We start from the raw sequence: 21,038 nt of genomic DNA, 5'->3' as shown, positions 1-21,038 counted from the left end.
ACTGAATGACAGTGGCGCAGCGCCCAGAGCATCTATCACCAGAAAAACCGAGGAGGCACAGCGAAAAAATGGAAGGGAGACTCACGCCAATGGTGCCAGGTCTAACCACCAGGATAAAATTAATACTTTTAGAAGCCGTTTCTCGCTGTCCCTGCGCTGGGAGGAGAGAATGTGTACAGGAAAATGACCCCTGGTAGTGCCCAAAGCGCCTAATGCGCTCTCGGGGCGCTTAAAACGCTTCACGTCTCAATAGGTTCATAGGGTCTCTGGGAGGGGGAGGTGTGTGTGTTTTGTGTGTGTGAGGGTGCGTGTGTGCTCTGTGTGTGTGCGTGCTTGTGTTTGTGTGTGGTTTGTATGTGTGTGTGAGCGTGTTTGTCTCTGTGTGCCTGTGTGTGTGTTTTGTGTTTGTGTGTGTGTGCGTGCGCGCGCAGCACGTGATCCACATATGCAATCAGTATTTTTAGGTCTCGCCTGTCTAATAATTAATAACCATTAGGACAATAATGAGGGCGCCGGCCACTGCCGGACCGATCTGCAGACCCATCTTTTCCACTTTCATAAAAACAATGATTTGACTTTGAAGAAAATGACTTTTTTTTTCAAAAGTGAAATCCAGCTGCAGCCCCCCATCCTTCCCTGTCCCCCAGCCCCTCTTACTGTCCCCCCTCTTTTTCCTTTTCTTTTAATACTCTGCGTTTTATCATGCAATCCCTTTTCAAATTATGAGAGTATTAGGCCCATCAGCAGTAATGTCACCGACACAAAATGAGAGCGGGACTTAAGCACCCAGCGAACAATGAAATGTGTGAGCCCTGGGACAGGACAATTAAGCTGTGGGCTTAGCCAGCGATGGAAATGTATTGCCATCAAATCCATATTTCTATTTTCCCCCTGAACAGTAACCTATCTGAATATGATTAAAGGTTTTCATTAGAGAGGAGACAGGCCCTGGCGCGCAGTTCCGGGGGAGATTCACAAATCCGCTCTTGTTTTAAGGGGTCCCTTTGAGAAGGGTGAGAGTCCGCAGGGCGGATGGAGGATGCTGCCGTAGCTGGAGTCACGCCGGCAAATGATCTTCTAGGAGATGCGTAAGTGCACCATCCGGCGGAGTCCACCAGGTGGACATTCCCCAAGAAGAGTAAATTACAAGCATTAAAAATGCAATAGGTCTCGCATTACTGAAAGTTTGAGCTATTGGCGTTGCATTATTGTTTGCAACAGCAATAGCTCAAACTTTCAGTAATGCGAGACCTATTGCATTGCAAATGCTTGTTTTTTTAGCGTTGAGGGCATGTGTCTTTTGTGTTTCTATGTTTTTTGCCTGAAGGTTTCAGCTTACTTGGTGGCCTGGATATCTTGCCTTTCGATGGCTCCAATGGCTTGTGTGGGGAAAAGTAGACGGAGGATCTACGTTTTGGGGGATTGAATCATTGAACTTATGAAGAACTTCCTTGAGGTCTGAGTTCTGGTGTTCTCCCGGAGTTTCCTCAGGGTTGACTCTGCTGAAGAAACCCTGCTCCTTCATCCCCGGAGCCTTTCTTTTCTGCCTCTCCAGCTCTGAAAGCCTAGCCATGTTTGCAGCCTCCCAAAGGGCGAGTCAAACCTTGCCACTAAAGTCTTGGGTTTGAGCCTGAACAGGCATAACTATCCTCAGGTTTATGTTCCCTTAGAAGACAGAGCATGCATACTGGATGCTCTTTGTCAAGACTGAACTTCTTGTGGCAGTTTGGTAAACCTTCAAGATCATGCTCATAATCCAATATGACGTAAGAGAATACCAGGACACCGCCTTCACCAATGGTCATTCTCAGGCTATATTGAATTAACTCGAGAATATCCCTGAAAAACCTCGATTTAGCATCGAGCTTTTATCCCGATGCTCTCTTCGCCGCTTGAATGTTCTTTCGAGGTCCTTCAACGAACTTTTAGGAGCTCTCTCAGTGCACCTTCAAACACAATGATAAAACAATTATCTAAAATGGTGGATATGTAAGGGGGTATTGTTGGCTTGCGGTCAACGTCATACTCAGGCTCTGCCTATGTCACAGCCAACCAGGGGTAGAAAAAGGTTTTGTATTACCAGTTCCTGACTCAAGCACTAGAGAGCGAATGATGCGACCAGGTGAATACAGAAGAGATTTTATGTTGCAGAACCCACTTTGTTTACCACACTGATCACAGTCAACCCATAGTCCAAGAATCTTATGTTTATCTCAAAAGTGGCTTAAGGAGGCCCATCTAAATCATCGCAGTGACCAAGAACTCAAGAAAAAAGCATCTCTCTAACTTTATCCCATCTAGACTGACGCTCACTCAGATGTAGAATAAAACTGAAGTCCTGCGACTCATGCACAACAATAACAGCCACCCAAGCGGCCAACCTAAATATAAATCCTTAGACTCTCAATAGTCACCGCTCGACCTCCATCATGATCCTACTCACCACACCCAAATCCAACTACCTCCTAAGACAATAAGAGACACCAATGCTTCTCAGTGCAAGCACCATCACTAGGACAACCTCCGGGCCACAATCAGATCACTCCTGTCATCCGAGAAAGGTCCATAACCTGTCATGCTCTGCCAGTAGAACTTTGATTCAAGACAGGTCCTTGGCGCATGCTCGTCATGAAACGACCAGGATAACAGGAGAGTGTTCATGACCAATTTCACTAAACCCAACCTTACAGCAGGTCCCCCGCCTCATAATTAGCACAGCCATATACTATGTCTGCTCCTGTTATGGTCCTCGACCGCTTCTGTTCCTTTCAACGAACACAGTTCCTGCCACAGTGAGTTTTTCCTTCCTATCACTGATATTCACTTTCATCACCAGGGGAACCTTTTCCTGTGACCGTGTCCAGGTGCCCAGTTAGCAACACTTTGATCTGATTGGCATGTAAGCTACAGCTACTGAACATGGAAGCTGCAATCCTAATTTCCATTATTCTCAGCAAAATCTGCCAGAAACAACCCTCATTGTCTGCTTGCAGCTGCGGGCAGGGTTTTTCATTCAAGGCCTACCCTACTGTCTTGTATCTGCCCTAACATAATGCTACATCCCAGGCCATGCTCTATCTGCTTGTGTGTCCTGCTATGATAGATGATACTCAACATGATTAGAGACTGCCTTATTCTCTTCAACTCATGATGCCACCTACTGTGCTTGAACGTGTCTCCACAAACTTGAATGCTTGACTAGGCCAAGGGCCTCCACTTGCTCCAAACCTCTGTAACGGGCCCTAAACTCCTGATATAACCTGCACTACTATGGGCTGGATCAGAAGTTCTTTACTTGCAAACTTGGCTACCTCCACAGCTACCAGGTACCTACACCCTACACTTCAGGCCAGCCCAGCTGCCCGCCCACGCTTCTGAATGCAATTCTGGTCTGCTGACCTCACTAAGCTTAGATATCCAAATCAGATGCTGTTCCTGAGGCCCACGAGCGCCTGCATTTCTGGAGAGACTTTTGTCTTTAAACTCCTATTTTAATTTGCATTATTGGTATTTATTGGTGAAATTGCTTGTTCCCTTATGTTTGATTTCTGGCACACATTGTATGCCATATCTGTTGTGGCAGAAGATCCATAGCCACTCCCTGGAATGCTGGCAACCCATAGAGTGGTGTCTGCAATGGGAAGTTGAGGCTGGCCATAACTTTACAGCAGGAGGCACTACGCTTCAACCATCTTACCTTGATGGGCCGAGGCAGGTCAGGCTTCTTCCAGCGTAACACGATCTGACCAGCAACGGTGACACCATAGAACAGGTAGTTAATGAAGCCCACGTAGTTAATGAGGGTGTACATGTCGCTGGTGACCAGCATCAGCAGGGTGGACAGGCACTGGAGGAGGAAGAGACGGTCGTAAACAGAGAGTGGCACTGGAGACAGCTGCATCAAATCTACGGTTCATTTGCATTTGGCATATCAAACTTCGCTATCGGCTGTCATCTATCTCTCCATTTGTTTGCATGTCTCCTTCTCGCTCTCATTTATGTCCCTTCTTTATTTGTCAGCCTTTTAGCCATCCTATGGTTCCTTCCCCTCTAAGATTTTTACTTGCCTTCATCTTTTTTTCAATCATATGGGTCTCCTCTGTCTCCCAAAGGCTTCCTTACTGCTCTCATTTTATCTCCATGTTGTTTCTCTTCTACATCCCACCCCTCTTTGCCTCCCGCCCTAGGTTTCTCTCTTTCATCAGCAATCTCACCATCTCTCAGGTTCTCTCCTCTTTTATTAGTAGGTTCCCTTCTTCCTTGCTAAACGTTCCTCCATCGTCGTTCTGTCCATATCATGTGTTGCATCACACAGGTTCTCTTGCCTTTCATCTCTTTAAATACTTTACTCTCTCTAACAATCCCTCATTTTCTTTCTTGAACTCTCTCTTGCACGCCCTCTTGAGGAAGCCCCAATGTACTGCCTTGAATGCAGCTGTGCCATGCATGCAGCGGATAATGAATGCACAACAACGCTGATCAATAAACAAAGCAGACGTTAGGGAGCAGTCCATAGCTGATCAATAAACAAAGCAGACGTTAGGGAGCAGTCCATAGCTGATCAATAAATAAAGCAGACGTTAGGGAGCAGTCCATAGCTGATCAATAAACAAAGCAGACGTTAGGGAGCAGTCCATAGCTGATCAATAAACAAAGCAGACGTTAGGGAGCAGTCCATAGCTGATCAATAAATAAAGCAGACGTTAGGGAGCAGTCCATAGCTGATCAATACACAAAGCAGACGTTAGGGAGCAGTCCATAGCTGATCAATAAATAAAGCAGACGTTAGGGAGCAGTCCATAGCTGACCAATAAACAAAGCAGACGTTAGGGAGCAGTCCATAGCTGATCAATACACAAAGCAGACGTTAGGGAGCAGTCCATAGCTGATCAATAAACAAAGCAGACGTTAGGGAGCAGTCCATAGCTGATGGCCGTCGCGAGTAAAGTAAGGAAAACTTGTGAAAGATTACACATTCTTTCTGCTACATGAGGAGCAGAGTCTGAGACTGCATACGATGGTGGGTAGTTATAGAGTGTAGAGTGCTGGTTGTGGTGGAGAATGCAGAAAGGGTTAGTGGTTAGTGGAAAAGGCGGCTGGGCTTAAGTTTCTAAAACGACTGTGGTGGCGGACAAGGGTGCAGAATATTAGTCTGAGTGTAATGGAGAAAGGTAGGCGGCAGCAGCCCGTCCCATCAGGAAAGAACAACATTTCTCGACAGGCTGGTAATCTGAAGGTGCAGCCGGGAGTCACATAGTAGAGGTACTCAACCTCCTCCTCACTACGACACATCCCACCTCTCACTCATCCCACCTCTCACTCATCCCACCTCTCACTCATCCCACCTCTCACTCATTCCACCTCTCACTCATTCCACCTCTCACTCATTCCACCTCTCACTCATCCCACCTCTCACTCATCCCACCTCTCACTCATCCCACCTCTCACTCATCCCACCTCTCACTCATCCCACCTCTCACTCATCCCACCTCTCACTCATCCCACCTCTCACTCATCCCACCTCTCACTCATCCCACCTCTCACTCATCCCACCTCTCACTCATTCCACCTCTCACTCATCCCACCTCTCACTCATCCCACCTCTCACTCATCCCACCTCTCTCTCTATCCTGTGCACACTTGTCTCTGCCAATCATGCTGTTGTTCCCTCTCTGGTCACTCTATCCTTCACTAACGTTTCCTGCTTTCGCGAGCACCTCTCCCTCTTCCTGATCGCTCACCTGTCCCCTTTCCTCTCTCTGCCTCTCACATGCTCCCTTCCCAGTCTCATTGGCTCCCTTGTGCGTTTTGCATGTACCATTTTTCTCTTTTTCGTTTTTCTGTTGACTGCAGGTTTATCTTCCTTTCACACCTTGGGTCTGTCTTGCGTTTCTCTCTCCCATGTATTCCCTTTCCTCTCATTCTCCTTTTCTATGTTGTGGTTGAATTCTTTCTCTCTCATAGTTCTTTTTAATTTTCATTGTCTGTAACTGGAGTCATTTCTTCACTGCCATGCTCATGTGCAGCCCCCTCTGTCATTCATAATCTCTCTCACACTTCCTTCTCGCTCTCATACACACTCCCACATTCCATTTTCTGTCTCTCTCGTCATTATTTCCCCTTTCTCTCACTCTCTCGTTCCAAATGGACTGGTTGTCGAGATGCTGTAGCCAATTACAGAATGGAAGAGAAGGGGGAGACAATATGGAGGAAATGGTTCATGCAATGGAAGATGGATGGGGAAGGCTGATCCAATGGAGAGGGGAAAAAACGACAGAATGGGGGAAACGTGATAAATATGAAAAGGAAGGAGATAGTGCAAGTAGGGAAAGGTGATGGCTCAGCCGGTCTAGGGTGGGATGGCGCGCTCTTGGAAGAACGTGAAGGTGAGGAAAATGCCCCAAAAACAAACGAATAGGAAAGAAGATAACTGTGAGGTACACTATAACCAATGGGGGTTAACCAATGGGGGTTAACCGACGGTTTCCTGGTTTGCAGACAATACACAGTGGGAAAAGCGAGGTTGGGATTGCCAGAGGACACCGACTGCTCGGTGGGGCATTTGGAACACGTGGATTGGTGAATGGCTGGCCTTTGGGGATTCCAGAGGGGGAGGGGAAGTAATGGATAAGTATGCTTTGGAAATCGTGGATTTCTGAACAGTAAAAGGCAGCTGAGATGCACAGTGGATGTAAACATATGAGGATCAATATGGGTGAGAGGGTAGGATGCATATGGTGCTGCATGGAGTGAGTTGTAGCCATGATTAGATTAACAAGGACCCAAAAGGTGGGTGAGTACTCGGCTTAAATGATTAATGGTAAAGTGTTGAGAGGGGAGAAGAAAGAGTTAGGCAGACAGTGCATCATGCTTCCTTACGGTAAAGAGCAATGCTGGGATGGGGGTGCAACGTTTGATGTGGATCATGGCCAAGATGCTGGGCAGGTGACCTTCACGAGCGCCAGCAAAAAATAATCTATAAGGAAACAAAAGAACGAGGTCAAAGGTGAACAAAACTTCACACGCCTAGGAAGAGGTGTGTGAACAGATGATGATGTAATGCATCTACCACAGCACATGTAGAAACAAGGCGTGCCTGTGAACAGCCTCACACAGCTGGGGCTGCCCTGATGTACATTCTGCAGCCAAGAACAATCACACAGAATATACTTCTGAGAAAAGACATTGGTTTTAGAAGGAACCACAAGTGTCCAATGAGGTGACCCAGTGGCAGCTCCTCCGCTAAGGCGGAGTAGCGTTGCCCCACTGCTTTTAAGCAGTGTCACTAAAGGCACGGCACTCAGAACAAACTTAACGCTATCTGGAGGCTAGGAGCCGGGTACTTCCCGCTTCCTGCCCTGGAAGCAGGGAAGTGGACTAAGAGGAGGCTGCGGCGACGACACTGGCAGGCAGGTAAGTGTTTTTTTTATTTTTTATATTTCATTCCCTCCCCCCCAGAACCCCCAATGATCTGCCCCTCACCGCCTTCAAATACCAGCCGCCACTGCCCTGACCTTACTTTTAACATCCGAATAATGCAACTAACAGATTTGCCCCAAGACCACTGCCTTTTGTCCACTTCAGTATGGAGGACATCACATCTGGGATGGATTGCCAACAGGCTAAACTTGTAGCTCTTGAATCACAGAGAGGTACCTACTGGTTAAGTCTTAATGGAATTATTACCGCAGGTGCTCCCCGTATTCTTTATTTGTACTTTTTTGTTTGGAGTACGTATGCAAATTAAACGGGTGGAGAGAACTCCTGTTACATGCTGATGCCAGCAGATTACACAAGTGCACAGAAGAATGGTTCTATCGTATAATTCCCTTCATTCCAGGCATAGTCATGTTGCGGGCGACTTGGTAACCCATGGGATATCATTTACTCCTTCTGTCACTCCATCAAATCGGATAGAGACAACTTGGTGTGTAGTGACGGTGGTCAATTGAACTTTGGCACAAGGTTATTTCACTCTGTGTAGTCCACTTCAAAATCAATGTACTGGCTTCCAAATACAGACCCAGGTTCACTGTAAAATGCTCTTCTGGCTTTTAAGAGCCTGTGTTCCAAAACCCATAAGAGAATCCAGCGTTACAGTCCTAACCAGACGCCATGCGTAGCTGTCATTTCTCAACGGCCCAAAACCCCATGTACCTTAAGCGGTGGCAGTCTACTCTCCTGTGCGGCAATAATACTGTGGGACTTCTTGATATTATGGACTTTTCAGACTCTCTCCTGGACAACTGCTTGGTTTTGAAGACTTAATGCTTTGAAGCATGAATTATAGAAGACTCAAACAAACACAACCAACTTACAGCAGCCAATCACAGCACACATGTACACATGCTATGGTCCTAGAACAACAGCCGATGCTCTCCTGGCAGCATGGTGATATACAACCTGACAGGGGCCCTCTGGGCGAACAGTAGGTATTAGCGTGGTTTGCTCACACTAAGACGATACTTTACCTTGAGGATGTAAAGAGCGAGCCATTCACGCCTCCAAAGGTGGACAGGGCGACTGAGATCGGCATGATCCAAGCCATGACGCCAAGCAGTTTCTCACCAAAGGTCTGGAAGAGAGGGAAAGGAGACGGACATGAGAATGGTATGATGGTGGACAAAAAAGGAAGAGAAAAATAGCACAGAGGTCAAATGGAGACTGAAGTTACACCAGAAGAGCGCGATGTACGTGGCAACACATGTGAACGGAAGGCCCCCAGCCAGGAAAGGTGGAAGTAGAGCGACAAGGGAGGTAAGAAGGGAGTTTGAAAGGGGAGCAAAGTGAAAAGAGAGAGGGTAGAACATTGAGAACAAGGGAGAGGGCAAAGAGGCGAGAGGACATTTGAAAGAGGTGAGGAGGGAGGGCAGTTGAACCAGGTAGGATAAAAGAGAAGAAAGCACGAATGATCTCAGACATAGAGAAGAGTCGTGTTAAATATGATACACAGTTCAACAGAAGGAACAGGCAGGAAAAATGCAAAGGTCTCATCAAAGACATCGCTGGATAATTATTCTATTTTTCAACTGGACCGTGAGGAAAGGAAACTCAAGCGTTCTTTTCCACGCAACTCTTGATGATTCTAGCGTCATCCACGCTTCATGCGAACAGCAAAGTTGGAAAAGTTTAGAATTATGTAACTAGCAGGGAGGACACTGATGGCAGAGGTGGCCAAGAGTGAATATGAGATTTTTCCCAGAGGAGCTCTGCCGTGCCTCTGCCCTGGTCTCCTGGAAAGACAATTTTTTGAAAGAATCGTGCCCAATAAAAAACTGTCAGTAACCTACAAAGGAGTTATTGTTTCCTAGGTCTTTTTTCACTTTTCGATAACTCTTACTGATCACCAATCTCCTACTCCAGTGTATTACTCCATGTCGCCTACTTCCCCACTTTACCCAGGACTTTGTAAGCGAATCATTGTTTCGTGCCCACTTCCACCCTCAAAGCGAATTATTGTCAACGTGCTGTTGAACAGAATCTTAGGTGGTAAACAGAGGGCTTTGATCACGCTATTGTTGTGTTAAATCCTAGCCCTCTGACCCATCCGTCTACAACCGCTTGCTTCTTTGCACGGCCAAAGTGGAATGCAGGATACAGTTCGATGAGGCTACCATGGTCTATCTATCTTAAGGCATCCGACATTCCACTCCTATCTTGCACTCTCCCAGGAGACATCTCTCCAAATACACCTTCGACTCTTCTATCGGTTTCACCGCTTCAGGATACATGCTTTGGGCTCATCGGACTGTCCTGTCTGAGGCCCACGTGGCCTTGAAAGAGTCAGTCCTTGTAAGGCCACCCTCTGCACTCCCTACCTACATGCAATGCAACTGGGACCGTCTCTGTCTCCCCCTCTTCCTGACTCGGCGATGCTTTGCGATTGCCCGTCTGCAGTAACTTGTATTCAGAGGGCGATCCGTGCAAGGATCGAACGGATCTTTGATCAAGCATCCTGGGCACAGCCTACAGTCCTCTGGTGCCATGACCGGTTCTTGTTTACTAGTGTTACCCAGTGTCGTCTCTCCAAGGGTAAGGTGATACTGAGGTGTCGAATGCTGGTACCTAGCTCCCTGCCCATACCCTGGGCTCCCAGTGCCAGGAGGGTGAAATCCTCAGGGGTGGCAAGATTTGTGGGTAATCCCTGTGCAACGGATTCTAAGCAGGAAGCGGCAGAGGCCTGCATTTCCAGATAAAAGGTACAGGCCAGCATGCCCTGCACGCAACAAAAGACTAGGAAAACGCCAAGCAAGGCACGAGACATCCCTATACAGAGAAATGAACACACAAAAACAACAACAGTGATTGTTAAAAATATATTGAGTTGGAAGATACTAAGCTGCCGTACAGGGATAGGAGTCGGGGTGCGGCCTGGTTTGCTAATTCAAAAATTGTAAAAATAACATCACTCAATTCACCAGAGAAGAAGTACGTGGGACTGAAGACTTCCGCATCTACAAAGCTGAAGTAGCAGCCGCTGTTAGTCTGAGTTGCAAAGCAACAGGCCAGGAGTTCCCCCGAAACAGATGGCCTAGTGAGCCACACAACACGGACAGAGCAGGAAAAAGAAGCCGCAGCGGAATTAAAGAGAAGTAGGCGGCAGTCACAGCTATAGCATAGCACCCTAGCAGGCAGAGGAAGCAGCAGCGGAATTAAAGAGAAGTAGGCGGCAGTCACAGCTATAGCATAGCACCCTAGCAGGCAGAGGAGGCAGCAGCGGAATTAAAGAGAAGTAGGCGGCAGTCACAGCTATAGCATAGCACCCTAGCAGGCAGAGGAAGCAGTAGGGGATCATGAAGTGTAGGCGGCAGTCACAGCTATAGCATAGCACCCTAGCAGGCAGAGGAAGCAGTAGGGGATCATGAAGTGTAGGCGGCAGTCACAGCTATAGCATAGCACCCTAGCAGGCAGAGGAAGCAGCAGCGGAATTAAAGAGAAGTAGGCGGCAGTCACAGCTATAGCATAGCACCCTAGCAGGCAGAGGAGGCAGCAGCGGCATTAAAGAGCAGTAGGTGGCAGTCACAGCTAAAGCATAGCACCCTAGCAGGCAGAGGAAGCAGTAGGGGATCATGAAGTGTAGGCGGCAGTCACAGCTATAGCATAGCACCCTAGCAGGCAGAGGAAGCAGTAGGGGATCATGAAGTGTAGGCGGCAGTCACAGCTATAGCATAGCACCCTAGCAGGCAGAGGAGGCAGTAGGGGAATTAAAGAGCAGTAGGCGGCAGTCACAGCTATAGCATAGCACCCTAGCAGGCAGAGGAGGCAGCAGCGGCATGAAAGAGAAGTAGGCGGCAGTCACAGCTATAGCATAGCACCATAGCAGGCAGAGGAAGCAGTAGGGGATCATGAAGTGTAGGCGGCAGTCACAGCTATAGCATAGCACCCTAGCAGGCAGAGGAAGCAGTAGGGGATCATGAAGTGTAGGCGGCAGTCACAGCTATAGCATAGCACCCTAGCAGGCAGAGGAGGCAGTAGGGGAATTAAAGAGCAGTAGGCGGCAGTCACAGCTATAGCATAGCACCCTAGCAGGCAGAGGAGGCAGCAGCGGCATGAAAGAGAAGTAGGCGGCAGTCACAGCTATAGCATAGCACCATAGCAGGCAGAGGAAGCAGTAGGGGATCATGAAGTGTAGGGGGCAGTCAGAGCTATAGCATAGCACCCTAGCAGGCAGAGGAGGCAGTAGGGGATCATGAAGTGTAGGCGGCAGTCACAGCTATAGCATAGCACCCTAGCAGGCAGAGGAAGCAGTAGGGGATCATGAAGTGTAGGCGGCAGTCACAGCTATAGCATAGCACCCTAGCAGGCAGAGGAGGCAGTAGGGGAATTAAAGAGCAGTAGGCGGCAGTCACAGCTATAGCATAGCACCCTAGCAGGCAGAGGAAGCAGTAGGGGATCATGAAGTGTAGGCGGCAGTCACAGCTATAGCATAGCACCCTAGCAGGCAGAGGAGGCAGTAGGGGAATTAAAGAGCAGTAGGCGGCAGTCACAGCTATAGCATAGCACCCTAGCAGGCAGAGGAAGCAGTAGGGGATCATGAAGTGTAGGCGGCAGTCACAGCTATAGCATAGCACCATAGCAGGCAGAGGAAGCAGCAGCAGAATTAAAGAGCAGTAGGCGGCAGTCACAGCTATAGCATAGCACCCTAGCAGGCAGAGGAAGCAGTAGGGGAATTAAAGAGCAGTAGGCGGCAGTCACAGCTATAGCATAGCACCCTAGCAGGCAGAGGAAGCAGTAGCGGAAATAAAGAGCAGTAGGCGGCAGTCACAGCTATAGCATAGCACCCTAGCAGGCAGAGGAAGCAGTAGGGGAATTAAAGAGCAGTAGGCGGCAGTCACAGCTACAGCATAGCACCGTAGCAGGTAGAGGAGGCAGCAGCGGCATTAAAGAGCAGTAGGCGGCAGTCACAGCTACAGCATAGCACCCTAGCAGGCAGAGGAGGCAGCAGCGGCATTAAAGAGAAGTAGGCGGCAGTCACAGCTATAGCATAGCACCCTAGCAGGCAGAGGAAGCAGCAGCGGCATTAAAGAGAAGTAGGCGGCAGTCACAGCTATAGCATAGTACCCTAGCAGGCAGAGGAGGCAGCAGGGGAATTAAAGAGCAGTAGGCGGCAGTCACAGCTATAGCATAGCACCCTAGCAGGCAGAGGAAGCAGTAGGGGATCATGAAGTGTAGGCGGCAGTCACAGCTATAGCATAGCACCCGAGCAGGCAGAGGAGGCAGTAGGGGAATTAAAGAGCAGTAGGCGGCAGTCACAGCTATAGCATAGCACCCTAGCAGGCAGAGGAGGCAGTAGGGGAATTAAAGAGCAGTAGGCGGCAGTCACAGCTATAGCATAGCACCCTAGCAGGCAGAGGAAGCAGTAGGGGATCATGAAGTGTAGGCGGCAGTCACAGCTATAGCATAGCACCATAGCAGGCAGAGGAAGCAGTAGGGGATCATGAAGTGTAGGCGGCAGTCACAGCTATAGCATAGCACCCTAGCAGGCAGAGGAGGCAGTAGGGGAATTAAAGAGCAGTAGGCGGCAGTCACAGCTATAGCATAGCACCCTAGCAGGCAGAGGAAGCAGTAGGGGATCATGAAGTGTAGGCGGCAGTCACAGCTATAGCATAGCACCCTAGCAGGCAGAGGAGGCAGTAGGGGAATTAAAGAGCAGTAGGCGGCAGTCACAGCTATAGCATAGCACCCTAGCAGGCAGAGGAAGCAGTAGGGGATCATGAAGTGTAGGCGGCAGTCACAGCTATAGCATAGCACCATAGCAGGCAGAGGAAGCAGCAGCAGAATTAAAGAGCAGTAGGCGGCAGTCACAGCTATAGCATAGCACCCTAGCAGGCAGAGGAAGCAGTAGGGGATCATGAAGTGTAGGCGGCAGTCACAGCTATAGCATAGCACCATAGCAGGCAGAGGAAGCAGCAGCAGAATTAAAGAGCAGTAGGCGGCAGTCACAGCTATAGCATAGCACCATAGCAGGCAGAGGAAGCAGCAGCAGAATTAAAGAGCAGTAGGCGGCAGTCACAGCTATAGCATAGCACCCTAGCAGGCAGAGGAAGCAGTAGGGGAATTAAAGAGCAGTAGGCGGCAGTCACAGCTATAGCATAGCACCCTAGCAGGCAGAGGAAGCAGTAGCGGAAATAAAGAGCAGTAGGCGGCAGTCACAGCTATAGCATAGCACCCTAGCAGGCAGAGGAAGCAGTAGGGGAATTAAAGAGCAGTAGGCGGCAGTCACAGCTACAGCATAGCACCCTAGCAGGTAGAGGAGGCAGCAGCGGCATTAAAGAGCAGTAGGCGGCAGTCACAGCTATAGCATAGCACCCTAGCAGGCAGAGGAAGCAGCAGCGGCATTAAAGAGAAGTAGGCGGCAGTCACAGCTATAGCATAGTACCCTAGCAGGCAGAGGAGGCAGCAGGGGAATTAAAGAGCAGTAGGCGGCAGTCACAGCTATAGCATAGCACCCTAGCAGGCAGAGAAGGCAGTAGGGAAATTAAAGAGCAGTAGGTGGCAGTCACAGCTATAGCATAGCACCCTAGCAGGCAGAGGAGGCAGTAGGGATCATGAAGTGTAGGCGGCACAGCAGATGACACAATAAAGACCAAAGCAGAGGAGGGTGGAATGCACTTACCACAGCAACAGCATTGGAGGCCAACAGTTCTTCTGGCGACATTGCCGTGATGTAAGCAATGTTTGCAAACACATACACAAATGTGACCAGTGGAATGGAGATAAAGATGGCCCGGGGTAGATTCCTGCAAAGAGCAAAAGCAGACGTCAGTACGGGCTGGTGAAAAACTCATAGTATACAGGAGGAGGGAAGGCTTCAAGCCAATCACAGACAAACAAAGGTTTGTGTGCACAATGTGACTCCGCCCCCGTTAGCACTTACGCCTCCAGAGATATGTATCCAAATAGGATTTACATCACTGAATGTAACATAAAACAAAATGAAGGCTACCGGCTATCCTTAAAAAGACCTATGGTGCTCTATCGGCAGCTTTGGATCAAGCGAATGATGTCTGGGAGAGATTTCCAAGGCCACTTCTACTTAGAAGGGTTTAATGCTGCTGTGGCCATTTGGTACAATATTGTTAAAGTAAAATGGAATAATACACATTTCTTGACAAAGTGGTAATTCAGGCTTCGTGCCATACAGCCGCGTGTCATTTTTGTTTATTTTTGGTCGAGACCACTGAACAGAAGACGACCAGAAAGGCAATAACTAGAGGAGGTGAAGCTTTTCTGGGGCTGGCATCTCACGGTCAGGGCTGGCGAAGCCTGGCAGGCTTGGGAGAGTTGCCTCTCTTAAGTGGCCAGCCATGGGCATAATCTTTCTGGTGTTCCGGGGTTCCTGGAGTGTCGCTGCTATGGTTAAGCTATTTCTTACCCTCAGGAGTTCCATAAATGGACTGCAAGCCTTAGTAAATTTCTGCCAACCAGTCAGCCCCCCAAAATACTGAAAAGAGGAACAAGGTATGCTCCTAAACCAGAGAAACTCTAGAACTCTGCCTGATAACAACGAGAAGTTATATTCTAACATTGATCCCAGACCGCCTCATTAAAGCTAGCACTACAGACGTTTTACTCTCGAGCCCACTGGCTCCCACTGCAAGCTTTTTATCTGGCGTTTTCAGTCTCACACGGAGACCTTTTTCTAGGGCTACTCTTCTGCTGATGGGTGCAACCTTTTGTGCTACGGAAATAGGAAAGGTTATGTCATATCCAACATCCCTTTGGCCCACTAGTCTCAGCATTTGTATTTTCTTGAGCTGCCTCTTCATAAGCCATCGTTATGATATCATGCACTGTTGTGGTCACCTATTTTACCACTGTCCCTAGTATGTGCTACGCTATTTTGCTGTAGTTTACAGGATGCCAACATGCCATTCATTGGTCCGCTATCTTATTTTCCACGTGTGACCTCTATCATTTAAACGAATGCTCTAGATGCAGCCTTCGAGCTGAACAAGCGACTTCAGACGGGCTTCCTACGATGGAGACGATACTATGAAATCTCAAAGGAGGAGAACCTCTTCTAGATGAGGTCTCGCCAATGAACAGCGCACCCATGTAACTCAGTTTTTACTGTCACTTACTTGTGAGGGTCAACCAGCTCTTCTGTGACATAGTTCAAGAAGTTCCAGCCGCCATATGCAAAAGAGCCCTGTAGGAAGGCAAGCGCAATCAGCCCGATGTCCGGCTCCTGGAAATTTTCAAAAGCGTTTTTCGGCTCCAGCCAGAAAAATTCCCCTGGGACGTAGCAAGATGCAGATGAAGCAGCGAATTAGGGGTGGAGGCATAAAGATGAAGAGGTGAGAAAATGGGGCAGTGGGACAAGAAATATTAATCCATGAGAAACATTCGTCTGGATGAGTTCAAGTGCAAAACATCCGCCTTCCCCGTCTGCATAAGCGTAAATACAAACTACAGCAAGAAGTTTGTATTCGTAAACTATATCTAATCTACAGACGACAGCGCCCCCAATTCAAACCCTTCTTAGTATTCATGAATACAAAGCATTCAACCCACCCATGCTGCGAACACAAACCTAATCTACCCCTTTGCATAAGCCTGAGTTCAACGAATCTAACTATCCCTGTGGGTCAATCTTGAGTAGAACACACACTGTGTGCACCCAAACATAGCGCGTCCGCATGACTCTTCCATTTAAGCTGAAGTGTAACCATGCCATCGATTCTCTCTGTATATGTCCAACTAGAACACATTTTATGAACACACCAGAGTACAGCACAGCCGCCTGTCCCTTCTAGACAGGCAGACGTAGGAGTCCTGCACCTGTATATTGCACACAAGCCCAAGTAGAATTCATCTGCTGGTTTCTTTGACTCTCGCCCCTATCCGCTGGTCCCTTCTGTTTACTAACCCTTTTAATTCAACCACCAGTACCTTCTGCAGCAACCAAAACACATCCCATCCAACAAGAAACCTCCTGTGGCAGCAGAAGTGCTCAGGGCTATGAATCCATCACATTCCCATCTCACTTCTGTAAACCCATCATTGCTTTAGAAGTCCAACACAGCCCTCCTTCATTTCTGCCTGAGCCCAAATGTGACACACCTGTTTTCCCCCTCTGTACAAGCTGAAGTAATACACAGCCATTAGTCTCTGCTACACAAGGCAAAGTACAACACACCCATCTGTGTCTTCAGCACAAGCCCAAGCACAAGACATTGAGCATTATTGTCTGATTAAGCGTGTGCACAAAACAGCCACCGTTTGCTCCGTCTGTGCAAGTAAAAGTAAAACATATCTTCTATACAAGCCAAAGAGCACAGCCTTAATTTACCCTTCTACGTAAGCACATGTATTCCACCTTTCCTTTCTATGCAAGGTGGTGCACAATACATCCAAGTATCTTCAGTGCACGTAAGCATCCAGAAGATTGCCTGTGCCCACGACGTACGCCCAAGAACGTTATATCAAAAACACAAGAGCAGCCCATATGTCCATGTGAACGGGGTAATAGCTAGTCAGCTAAAAACAATTGTTCACAAGGAACTCATTTTAAAGGAAAGTTTATCACTTGTTGCAAATATGTGATTTTTTGCAGAGATTCTCTCATGAGCCTAAAGGAAAAGTAATACAATTTAGAGATTTAAATTCATATCAACCTTATATTTTGATCTAATGCTTGTTAAAGAAGTAGCCCAGAAGATGCCTTAGTTAATACTCGTTTCAGCCAAAGTGAGTGGCGTTTATTTGTAAATGCAAAAAGCTTGAAAACAACTGCTCACATAGCACAACATATATTGAGAACGTTTATGCAAATATTGAAAAAATAGAAAAAGGTGACTTATTGCACCTATCTTGTATTAGTCACCCGGATTCCATGATTTGAGGGTGTAGACCATTGGTAAAACAAAATAAAAGAAATTGCCACCAAAGCCTTGGTACTTACGACAGGAGCTTAAGCACCAGTAGTCCCCAGAATTCTCCGTCCTGAAGAGACCCCATATGCATAGTGAGGTCGAATCATCGTCGACAACCAATAAGAATAGTCTTGAATGTACTGGAAAAGACTCTGGTCTTTGATCTGAAACACTGAATCAGAATCAAAGACATCCTTCTTATTCCAATAACTTTTTTTTAATACATTCACTTGTGTTTTACTATATGTTGGTTCTGGTCCCTTTCACTGAGGTCACATAAGTCACATTTGTTCTATTTTTTCAGTATTTGCATAAACGTTCTCAATATATGTTGTGCTATGTGAGCAGTTGTTTTCCAGCTTTTTGCATTTACAAATAAACGCCACTCATGAGTATTAACTAAGGCATCTTCTGGGCTACTTCTTCAACAAGCATTGGGTAAAAAATATAAGGTTGATATTGATTTAATTCTTTAGATTTTATTACTTTTCCTTTCGGCTCATGAGAGAGTCATTGAAAAAAATCATACGTGCAAGAACAGCACATCTTCCTTTCCCTTCTGCATATATCCAAATGCATGACATACATGAACCCCTTCTGCATAAGTGTAACACAAACACAAGTATTTACGCATGTCAAAGTACAACATATATGTCTTTCCCATTTGCACATGTATCGTACATCATATTGGCCATTCCCTCCTGACAGGCATTAGCGAGCCTGCATAAAAACTCACAAAAGGTCTCAAATGCAGCACTGCCTCGAATTGCTCAAGTAGACCAATGGGAGCTGTTCTTGCCACTGTAAAGGAGCCAGCTGAAACCTAATGCACCTTTACGACCCGGAAGTTGAAATACTCTGTACTTTTGACTCTTCCCCCAAGTCCCTCTTCCATCTCTACTACCCGCTCTCGTGAGTGCACAGACCAACAAGACATCCCTCTCACCTTTGCAGATCTGTACTATGCCCATGACAATAATAAGTCCCAAAGCGAGCAGTTTGCCAGCCGTGAAGATGTCCTGCACCCTTGTCGCCCATCGCACGCTGTAACAGTTCACCCACGTCAAAAGTACTGCAAAACAGAGCAAACAGAAACAGCATGAAATATAGTGTGTTCAACTGGCAGGTGTCTCTTGCCTTCTGTCTAGCGAGGAATTGTCTGCAAAACAGGGAGTATCTGGGGTCAGACATGATAAAGTGGAGCTCTGCCCTAGTAGCCCTAAATCAGTATGCACACACAATGAATGGCGTTTTACTAGCATGTTAATATTCACTATGCAGTAACTGGCTACCAATTAATTATGCGTATCTGAATAATCATAATTATTATAATTCGCAGATCAGGAGTAATGGGAGGTAAACCCTGATCACACATACCTATCCAACGATTCTATTACCTACCTCATATGTCTAGATATTGACAACCAATTAACATGTATGGCGGCATTAGTATACTGTGCCTTAATTATGCGACGCCATGTAGAGTTTCACCACATACATACGCGGTCATCATGTCAGCCGGTCAGCATCTCTCCTTGGCAGCCGGTCCATGTATGTAACCCTGCCCCTGCAGCTTATATACCTAGATCACCAACGATATCTTGTGGAAAGAGGCGGGGTCACTCGTGCACCGCTCCTACTTTACTATTAAAATGTGCAAATAATGCCCTTTTACAGATGCATACAGCAGCTAATGCTGTTTCTCCCTTCATCCTTCTAAAGTCTTCTCCTTTGTAGTTTTGTTTACAATACGCACACTACGGAAGTTGAAAGCAATTTTTTTCTCTGTCTTAACAGTTTAAACAGTAACAAAAACATGCAGTTTCTAGGTAGAAAATATGGTGATCAAGAACACACAATTAACATGATCATTTAAATGATTAGTCCACTTTTTTAGATCCTAGGCCTGTTAAATACATGCCTTAGTATTAAATGTAGGCATGCTTACATGCAATCAGGTCTGTTTTGCATAGAAAATCGAATATTATTATGTGAGAGCCTTACCACACACAAGAACACATAAAGCATTATACCCCCAGGGGAACAAACTTTACAAAAAAACAGCAGGTGCAGGACAGAAGTTCTAAATATGATAACAAAACGTCTAAAATTCAGTGGTTGTTCTAAATGGGCATGTGGACAGGTTTAAGACATTGGGTGGAATCAGGGCCGGACGGGGAACCGAAACAGGTCCTGGCTAACTGCTTGGCTGCCCCCCGGGGGAGGGGGCTGGGCGGCCGAGCTGTTTGGGAAGGCCGGTTTTGGCTGATTTTGTTACATGGGCCGATATTGCCGCCCCCTGGTAACAAAAACGGCCCCCAGGGGCCCAGAACAGGCCTCCACACTGGCCGCCCACAGGGGAAACGCCTGGTGCCCGCTATGGCCAGTCAGGCCCTTTTAAGGTCTTGTCTTAGCAGAAGAGGAGCGGTCTCTTTGAGATATGCTGTATCTCCTCTGGGAGCTTTCAACACACCCATCGCTTGTCATTCGTTAGTTTGTGTGCCTTTCAAAATTCCTTACTTTTCATTGGTAAAGCAAGGTCATTTGTCCCTCCTTTCCATGGCTACTGGCCCTGTTACATGCCTTATTTTGCTTCTTCTCATTTGAGTTGATTACAGTGCACTATTTTTTTCAATTACCTCGGCTCGTCTGTTTGGAATGTTGTGTTTGTTGGCTTTCTGAGGCAAGCTGGCGCAGCTGATGTTTCATCACATGCTTTTTTTTTTTAGAGAAATACCCTGGTTAGCTTGATTGCCGCGCTCTGTTGACGTAATTTTTTTAAAAACACACAGCATACACATTTTGTTTTATTTGAGAAACACACTGGTTACTTTGATTGCCGTGCTCCACTGACGGCATTCTTTTTTTTCAAACACACACTGAATTCCCCCTTTTTTTAAAATTAACAATAAATACATGCCAATGCCGAACCCCGCCCACTTCCCAATACCCAGGCATAGCCACCAGTGTCGCTCACGCCGTAGGAGCAGCAGCGGCAGCACTTCCGGAATCCAAGTGTTCCCTATTTTATTTCGATTCAGCATTGTTTTATTTTTATTTGTTACAATCGGCATTTTTGTTTTTGTAGGCACAGGGAGAGCCGATGCTGAGTTTCAAAGCTGGTTTCCCCGTCACAGAGTCGGCAGCTGTGTGTTACGCCACATCCTCTCAGACTGCTAACTTGTTCCTTGTTTCCAGGCCATGGGTGCTAAAGACTGAGCCATGGTTTTTGAATGGATAAGACATTTCTCTTCAGTTGTTCATTGGCTCTGGCATTAAGTGCCTACATAGGCTTCATGCCTAGTGCTTAGCTGCTACAGGCCTCGCCTCCCTAGGGTGGGCAGCCGTCTGCTCTGTAGTGCAGAGATACCGACTCAGGACTCAACGAGAAGTCTCATCCGCCTGCCATCACTTTAAATCCTCTTGATTGCATAAACCGCGCTGGTCTTTTTAATTTTGTGTCATGATGAGGGGTTTCTTAGGTCACTGGGTACGGTTTATACTTCTCATTATAGTTATTTGTTTGGCTATGCACAGGGCCACGTGTGTGTGTGTGTGTGTGTGTGTGTGTGTGTGTGTGTGTGTGTGTGTGTGCTGATTGTATGCTGAGCTTTCTTCCACTTGTTGCAGTAATTCAACATATCGTGGAGCCCTGGTTTC

General features: G+C 47.2%; 1 protein-coding gene across 1 annotated transcript in view; it reads right to left on the bottom strand.

The window, feature by feature from the left end:
- Window positions 1-21,038, bottom strand: part of SLC7A8 (solute carrier family 7 member 8) — a 125,250-nt gene that overhangs the window by 24,531 nt on the left and 79,681 nt on the right. The window contains exons 5-10 of the mRNA XM_085642895.1: window positions 18,325-18,450; window positions 15,585-15,738; window positions 14,117-14,240; window positions 8,472-8,575; window positions 6,880-6,976; window positions 3,698-3,847 (exon numbers count right to left, since the gene is read on the bottom strand). Of these exons, the coding sequence (XP_085499021.1) occupies window positions 3,698-3,847; window positions 6,880-6,976; window positions 8,472-8,575; window positions 14,117-14,240; window positions 15,585-15,738; window positions 18,325-18,450 (755 nt within the window). The remainder of the gene's footprint in view (window positions 1-3,697; window positions 3,848-6,879; window positions 6,977-8,471; window positions 8,576-14,116; window positions 14,241-15,584; window positions 15,739-18,324; window positions 18,451-21,038) is intronic.

The sequence above is a fragment of the Triturus cristatus genome, chromosome 1_1, assembly GCF_964204655.1.
Source record: "Triturus cristatus chromosome 1_1, aTriCri1.1, whole genome shotgun sequence".
NCBI lineage: Eukaryota > Metazoa > Chordata > Amphibia > Caudata > Salamandridae > Triturus > Triturus cristatus.
The sequence above is the reverse complement of the archived record's forward strand: the minus strand, read 5'-3'. Positions and strand labels throughout refer to the sequence as shown.